This window comes from Anser brachyrhynchus, assembly GCF_964034855.1.
Source record: "Anser brachyrhynchus genome assembly, chromosome: 3".
Classification (NCBI taxonomy): Eukaryota; Metazoa; Chordata; class Aves; order Anseriformes; family Anatidae; genus Anser; species Anser brachyrhynchus.
Genome location: NC_137696.1, coordinates 42,439,889 through 42,448,205, shown reverse-complemented (window position 1 = coordinate 42,448,205; position 8,317 = coordinate 42,439,889). Strand labels below are relative to the sequence as shown.

Genomic DNA, 8,317 nt, shown 5'->3' with positions numbered 1-8,317 from the left:
CCCCTCCCCTCCCCTCCGGGCAGGCGGCACGAGGCCGCGGCCCGCGCGCGCCCTCCCGCGCTCGCCCCGCCCCCTCTGCCGGCCCCGCCCCTCGCTCTCTCGCTGGCCACGCCCCCTCCTCCCCGCCGCCGGGGCCCCGCCTCCTTCCGCCTCTCCTCCCCGCCGGGTCACGCCCCTCGCCTCCCTGCGGGCCGCTGATTGGCCGCGCCGCCGGCCTTCCCGGGCCGGCCTCCGCCACTCATCGCCCGCCGCCGCCCGTCACTCAGCGGCGGGGCTCGGCGCCCATTGGCGGCGGCGCTGGGGCGGGCGGGCCGCGCTGTCAGCCGGCCCGTCAGTCAGTCAGTCGGGCGGGCGGGCGGGCGGGCGGGCAGGGAGCGGGGTCCGCGCGCGGAGCGGGGCGGGGCGGCGGGGGAACATCTGGCTGCCGCCGCCGGGCCCGGCTGTGCCGCCGCCGCCGCCGCCGTGCGTGCGCCCGCGCTGCGTGCGCCCGGCGCCCCCGCCCGCCCCGCGGCCGGCCCCCGCCCCTCCCCTCCCCCGCGGCCGGCCCCGGCCGGCGGTGCCATGGGGAGCCGCTGAGCGCGGGGCCCGCTCCGCTCCGCTCCGCTCGCGGCCGCCAGGGGGGAGCCCGGGGGGCGGCAGCGGGCGGGCGGCCGGGGGGGGCTGAGGCGCCTCCCGGAGCGCCGAGCGAGCCCCGAGGAGCCGGCGGGCGGCGGCGGCGGCAGCGCGGGGACTTCGGGCCGCCGCCGAGTGTGAGTCCCGCCGCCCCCAGCCCCGCGACGGGCCGCGACGGGGGGGGGGGCGGGCGGGGGCGCTCCGGTGCTGCCGCCGCCGCCGGGGCACTTCGGGGGGCGCCGCCGCCGCCGCCCAGCCCCGGGGCGGCCGCTTCCTGCCCCGCCGGCACCGCTGCCCGCGGGCGGCCCCGCGGCAAAGTTGCCGCCGGGGATGCGGGGGCCGGGCCCGGCGGGACCCCGCCGCCTCCCCCCCCCCCCCCCTCCCCACCGCCGGGCCGGGGCGCTCGGCAGCCCGCGGCCGCGCCGCTCAAGTTTGCGGCCGGGCACGGCTCGGCGCGGCGCGGGGCTCCGCTCAGCCCCGTGCGCCCGCGGAGAGCGGGGGCGAGGCTCCGGGGCGCCCCCGGGGCTCGGCGCGGGGCGGCGGGGGGAGCCCCGGGGCCGCTGCCCGCTGCCGGTGCCCGAGCCGCCCGCCCTGCCCAGCCCAGCCCAGCCGGCACGGAGCGGGGCTGCGCTGCGAAGACGGCAGAGCCCCATATGTTTAGGATTTTCTTCTCTCTCTCTCTCCCTTTTTTTTTTTTTTTTCTTCTCTCCCCCTGTTAGAAAGTTTGAAAAAAAGAGACTTTGAAGTATTTTGTTTATACTAACAGAAGAGAAAAGTTCTCCTAAGAAAAAGCTGGTGGCAGGAGTGTAGAGGAGTAGCATATGGCATTAAAAGGAGCACAGCTGGAGGTAGCATTTCCATCTGAACATGATGTCAGAGCAGCTGACAGCCTGCCATCCCTCAGCCTTTTATTCTAACACACAGACAGGGAGTTAGTGTGTGCAGATCTGTGTGTGGAGAAGGTATCTCATTCCTCTCTAACATCATCTCCACTTTGCATCTGTCTCTCCTAGTCTGCTTTTTTTCCACCGATCTAACAGACCTGGAGCCAGCAAGACTCAGAGGAAAGGACTTAATCAGGTTTATGTGTACTAAAGGTAGGAGTAGCAATAGATTAGATACAGCATATTTCTGTTTTGGTGTGTTGTTTATTGAATTTCAGGAAAAAATCACATTACTTTTCTAACCAAGTTTAGAGGTAATATATGAAATCTAGTATTAAATAGATAAGTGGACTTAGTCGAAAAGGCTTGGGCTCTAGTTTGAGAGTATCAGTTCTGATGCACGTTGATAGAATTAACTTTAATGCATGTCGTGAGAAGAAAATTTCTGGTTTTAGGACGTGGCGAGAGCAAGTTCGGGCTTAATTTCTGGAGACCAAAAACCGAAATGTATTTAGTGGCGAGCCTAATGAGAGTTCTGGTTTGTATTTTTGTGTTGCATCTTTAAATTGACTTTATGGGGGGTTTTGGTGAAGCGTACACCAGCGTGCTTTTTTAAAAAGAACCGTGCTAACTCAAATGTGTTTGTTGTGCAGTCTTTCATTAAACTTCGTGGTTAAATATCCAGCAGCCCAGAACTGTAGTAGCATACAGCTGTAGCGCTTCTGAAAGATAGAAATCAGTTATGTGTTTAAAAACTTTTGTACCCAGGAGAATAGCTCGACTGGCTTCCTCTTTTCTTTCCCGCATGCAGTATTTGAAATCTTTTATTCCAGCGTAACAATAATTATTTGAAGGAGTTTTTGTATTTGCGACTAATTTAGAACTTGTAGATTTGAGCTGCCTGAATTGGCCAGACAGCTGTAATCGCACTCCTCTATTCTTAATCTCTTTATCTGGGCAGCAGCTGCCATATGGCCACAGTCAGCTGGATCAGATGTTTATAAGCTTCCTTCTTCGTCCCTCTCTGTCCTTTCAGCCTCCTAATTTGATCACAGCTACCTTGTGAGCTGCCCTCCAATCTTTATTTTTAGCCCTCTTAAGGATTAGGATTGATGTTGGCTGTGGGGCACTTAAAGTGATTGTATTGTAAATCTTCGTGCTTTACTCTAGCGATGGTATTTTTCAGAATATAGTAGGGGTTGTGCTGCAAGTTTTAGTACGTCTTGCTTTGCCGGCGACGACTATTTTTCAATAATATCTGCCAGCCTCGAGATCCACGGTCTGTCTGGATGGTTTGGGAGAACGTTGCCATCAGTCACAGAAGAATAGATTGAGACAGGTTTTGAGAGATTTTACTTTCTGTTTGAGTTTTGACTTCTCTACTTCTTTGAAGTTGTTTTTTTTTTTTTATCGTCAAGGAGGGTGAATAGAAAAATACTTGGCTAAGAACAGTACTCAGGATACTCGTTTTAAATGTGCACACACGCTCGTGCTGAATGACTTTTTTTTTTTTTTAAGTTTGGTACTGCAGACTGGCTGGTGTGGGAGGGGAGGGAAATTTCTGTCCTTCTGCATAGGGGAAGCGGTGCTCATTGGCATTTTAGTTGACAGTTTTCTTTTTCTTTTGTAAATTCTGCATATGAGCAAAAAATGTTTATCTTCTATTGTACAGTATGGAGAAGGTTCAAAACCTGAAACTGTACCTACCATAAGAACATAAGAACAAAACAATGCAAACTTATTTATCGATTAAAAAAAAAAAATCAATGTTTTTAGAAATTTATTATTTACCCTTGTCAATTTATATTCTTTATGACTGTTAGACTTTCAGATTTGGGTATATTAACATTTCTTCATGCTCAAGACTCTCCTGTTATTACAATTTGACTTTAAAAAGAATATTGATGGTCTGATTTTCTTTTTTTCCCCCGCTCTGTGATCTCTTGAACTTAGTGTTAATTTTTTTTATTTTTTTTTTAATTTTTTGGTTTGCCCTCCTAGGGACACGATCTGGAGGAAGTTCCGTGAAAAAATAACTGTTGAGCAGATTTTATGAACAGCCGTGGCACTTCAGAAAATAATAATATAGATATATGTAATAATGCAGCTCGGCACTTATTAGAATAGCTTCTTCCCCTCTAAGAGGAAGGCATGACTTCAGTGGTTGATGGGGAGAGGGTGGCCAGCGTGCGTACGCGTTAAATAATCTTTGCGTAGGGGCAGCGCTAGGATTCTGGCAGTATAAATGCCAGGCGTTTGGAGTGGAATAACTGGGATTCGTAAGTTCTGTTGTTCTGACCTACATGTAATTTTTTTAAATCTCGTTGCTTATAGGTTATGAAGACAGCATGGAGTTTCCTGACCACAGTAGACATTTGCTACAGTGTCTGAGTGAGCAGAGACATCAGGGTTTTCTTTGTGATTGCACTGTTCTGGTAGGAGATGCCCAGTTCCGAGCGCACAGAGCTGTACTGGCTTCATGCAGCATGTATTTCCACCTCTTTTACAAGGACCAGCTGGACAAAAGAGACATTGTTCATCTGAACAGCGACATTGTTACAGCCCCAGCTTTCGCTCTCCTGCTTGAATTCATGTACGAAGGAAAACTCCAGTTCAAAGACTTGCCCATTGAAGACGTGCTAGCAGCTGCCAGTTATCTCCACATGTATGACATTGTCAAAGTCTGCAAAAAGAAGCTGAAAGAGAAAGCAACCACGGAGGCAGACAGTACAAAAAAGGAGGAAGACGCCTCAAGTTGTTCAGACAAAGTGGAGAGCCTCTCCGACGGCAGCAGCCACATGCCAGGAGACTTGCCCAGCGATGAAGATGAAGGAGAAGATGAAAAATTGAACATCCTGCCTAGCAAAAGGGACTTGGCGGCTGAGCCTGGGAACATGTGGATGAGATTGCCCTCAGACTCAGCAGGCATTCCCCAGACTGGCGGAGAGGCAGAGACACACGCAACGGCAGCTGGAAAAACAGTAGCCAGCCCCTGCAGCTCAACAGAGTCTTTGTCCCAGAGGTCTGTCACCTCCGTGAGGGATTCAGCAGATGTTGACTGCGTGCTGGACCTGTCTGTCAAGTCCAGCCTTTCAGGAGTTGAAAATCTGAACAGTTCTTATTTCTCTTCGCAGGACATGCTTAGAAGCAGCCTGGTTCAGGTGAAGGTGGAGAAAGAGGCTTCCTGTGATGAGAGTGATGTTGGCACTAATGACTATGATATGGAACATAGCACTGTGAAAGAAAGTGTGAGCACTAATAACAGGGTACAGTACGAGCCGACCCATCTGGCTCCAATGAGGGAAGATTCGGTCTTGAGGGAGCTAGATAGAGAGGACAAGGCAAGTGATGATGAAATGATAACTCCAGAGAATGAGCGAGTCCAGGTGGAAGGAAACATGGACAGCAGCTTGCTCCCTTATGTGTCAAACATACTTAGCCCCGCTGGCCAAATTTTTATGTGTCCTCTCTGCAACAAGGTCTTTCCCAGTCCCCACATCCTGCAGATCCATTTAAGCACGCACTTTCGAGAGCAGGACGGGATCCGCAGCAAGCCTGCTACTGATGTCAATGTCCCCACCTGCTCGCTGTGTGGTAAGACTTTTTCTTGCATGTACACCTTGAAACGTCATGAGAGGACTCATTCAGGTGAAAAGCCCTACACTTGCACCCAGTGTGGGAAGAGCTTCCAGTACTCCCACAACCTGAGCCGCCACGCAGTGGTTCACACACGGGAGAAGCCACATGCTTGTAAGTGGTGTGAACGCAGGTTCACGCAGTCCGGAGACCTTTACAGACACATTCGGAAGTTTCACTGTGAGTTGGTGAACTCATTGTCTGTCAAAAGCGAAGCACTGAGCTTACCTACTGTCAGAGACTGGACCTTAGAAGATAGCTCACAAGAACTTTGGAAATAAAATTTTTATATATATAAATAATATATATATAAATCTATATAGTTGTGGTACAGTCTAAAAGCAATCTTGTTTCCTTGAACTGAAAGTTTGGCTATTAGCTTGTTTTTGCACTTTAAGGCAGCATGAATATTTCACTAATTTAGCACTCTGATAAAACCGAACTTTAGAGGTGACATGACAAAGTAATAAACAACGGAGCGTATTTTTCCCCCTTTTTGGAATAGAAGCCAGTGGATACTTTAGTTTTAAAGAATCTCCAATTCCAAAATGTTGGCTTGGCTTTGTTCTCCCCAAAACACTGCGTTATTTTGAGCTCTAGATACTTTTCCTTTCAAAATCTGAATGTAGAAATCCTCTCCCAATTATATCAGTTCCTTTACATTTCTCTAATTGCATGAGTCCTTTCTAGCTGTTGGAAACCTGAATGCTTTTAGACCCAAATGGAAAATTTCTGAAATGCTGGATTATCTATTTTTAAACAAGCGGTTGACTTAAAACTTATTACGGCAACTTCTGGATTTCTGACAGTTCCCACTGGAAAAAAAACAAAAACACAAAACAAAAACCCTGAGAGTACACTGGGATCACTGGGACTCTGTCTTATGTGAAGGTTTGCTTGGGATGAAAAAGGATATTGCAGCTTCAGCAGTGATGAACTGTGTGTTTAAAAAATGTGAATTACTGTTATTGTATACTGTAATTGATTACATGGGCCGGGGGGAGGTATCAAAGAACTTGGCAGGTTGTGTTGATGCTCTTAGTTGAGTCTTGAAAAGTAAATATTAACGCTACAGAAATGCATGAGTTTCAGTATATTTTTGTCTTTGTTTGCATTGTATAACTTTAATGAGTGAGTTTAAAATTATTTAATTTCCTTAGGAAAAGGCACCGTTGAAAATGCCGGTGTTATGAAGAACATAAATGCACTGTTTTTATTTTATATAATTTAAATTTTCTTTCCCACTGTCTTTCAGTTGAGACAAACTTAAGCTACGAGTTGACAATTTAGCTACATAACAAGGAAAATATGAATGTTTACAAACAGGCTTAAAGATTTGCATGTGCAGTGTGCATTCATTAAAAGAAAACCTTCTAATTGCACAAACCCCACGCCAGCTCAAACTTTAGGTGCATACATTTACCCAGATGAGCATTTTTAGGATTCCTGCTGCACACATCCACAATAGGTCATTCTTTTTCCCCCCTTGAAAAGGGTCTGTGGACTGAAAAAGCCCCGGGCTGAAAGGACTGGAAAGCCCTGATTGACGGGGGGGCCGGGGGGAGGGTAGAGGGCTCTGTGTATCCAAGCAGCAGAGACTGCAGCCTGACGTGTGGTTTTAATGACCAACACGCAGGTCAAAAGCATTTTGCACAGTGTTTGTTTTCCTGTCTTGCACTTACAAATAAGGTCTATGGGAGTAGCATGGAAAACGTTTGCTGTTTTTCCTTTTTTTTTCCGCTTTTGTTTAAAATTTGATCGCCTTAACTACTGTAAACATAGCCTATTTTTGTGCTTAAGATACTGAATGGAAAACTCCATTGTGTATTGCTGGACTGTTTTGGAAATATTTGGTCAAATGTGTGTTAATTTGGCTGTAATGGCATTTAAAACAAAAAAAAAAAAAGCTGTGAAAATGGCCTTGGAGCGTTATCTTTAGTTACTTGAATAGTTTCTAGGTTTAAAAATACATTCTTTTATTAATTTAGAGAAGACAATCAGTGTCTGAGAAAAATGGACTTTCTCTTGGATTTTTTTGTGGTCCTTGTGAGTGATTGCTTTTTTCCTTTTATTAGTTTCACATTCTTCTTTTGTTCTAAAACTTAGACTGACATCTAGCTTTGACAATCATAGTATGTTTTATTTTCCTGAGGGGGGGAATAACTTATAATGCTGTTTAGTTTTGTACTATTGGTGTGTTGGTGAATTTTTAAACTGTGTGCTAACTGCAATAAATTATATGAACTGAGAAATCAATTCCCTTGTCTTTTTTCCCTCTTTTAAATTATAGTTACGGAGTATTTTTTATAATGTGTAACTTTATTACTTTTGTACAGACTTCTATTGCTAACTGTGTATGGAATATGTTTTCAGTATGCTTTTGAGCACTTTGTTGCTAACGTACATATTTACATCTCACTTAACATTTAAAAAAAAATTAAATGCTTGTGTTTTGAAAGCATTTCTGTGTGTGTAGCTCTCTATCATTCTGTAGAGGGATTTTCGCTTTTTTCCCCCAAAGACTTCTGCAGAAGCCATCTATTCAATTCCAGAAATTTTCATTCCACGCAAATTTCTCTAAAGACACAAAATTCCTTTTCTGGGCTAAGTTTCGCCCCAAGTAGATCTCTCGGGCTCACCCTTTTGTATTTTCTTTCTATCAGGAGAGTAGAGCAGGAGGAAACAACTTAATCTGAAGAACTGCTCGGGTAGGGACTGCCAGTCTACACTACAGAGCAAGCAGCAGTCAAAATGTCCAAAATACCGGCAATCCATCAAAACTGTCTAGATTACAAAGGAAAATTAGAACAATCCTACGTCTGTGTGAATTTCTCTTACAGACTAAACCTTTATTATTTATTTTTAAGTAAAGCATAGTGAAACCTTTGTAAAAGACGTTTTGAAGGTTTTTTGCAGGATATACCCAGAATTCTTTAACGAAATTGTTCCCTCCTAGGGATGAAACCAGCACTGCAGAGCCCAATGGGAATACAAAAGTAGTGCTAAATTAGAAGTCTGGAACAGAGACAGCAGTGTGAATTTGAAGGGGAAAAGAATCCGAATTTAAACATTTCATTACATTTGTCATCTGCCTAGGTATATCTTCAGTTTTTGTACCTTGACCGAATGAATCTCGTCACCTAACGCTATACTGCTTATCTTCCTACGTTTACAGTAACTGGTAT

General features: G+C 46.9%; 1 protein-coding gene across 6 annotated transcripts; it reads left to right on the top strand.

The window, feature by feature from the left end:
* Positions 1–468: 468 nt before the first annotated feature.
* ZBTB18 (zinc finger and BTB domain containing 18) lies at positions 469–7,593 on the top strand. 6 transcript variants are annotated; one of them, XM_080584368.1, is made up of 4 exons: positions 469–749; positions 1,626–1,709; positions 3,831–4,518; positions 4,631–7,593. In XM_080584368.1, the coding sequence occupies exons 2-4, from the start codon at positions 1,697–1,699 to the stop codon at positions 4,659–4,661; spliced, it is 732 nt and encodes a 243-aa protein (XP_080440494.1). In that variant the 5' UTR covers positions 469–749; positions 1,626–1,696; the 3' UTR covers positions 4,662–7,593. The 6 variants fall into 6 exon arrangements, with proteins under 6 accessions (XP_080440494.1, XP_080440490.1, XP_080440493.1 ...); XM_080584364.1 differs by having other exon boundaries at positions 488–749; positions 3,831–7,593; XM_080584367.1 differs by lacking the exon at positions 1,626–1,709 and having other exon boundaries at positions 489–749; positions 3,831–7,593.
* The last annotated feature ends 724 nt before the right edge of the window (positions 7,594–8,317 follow it).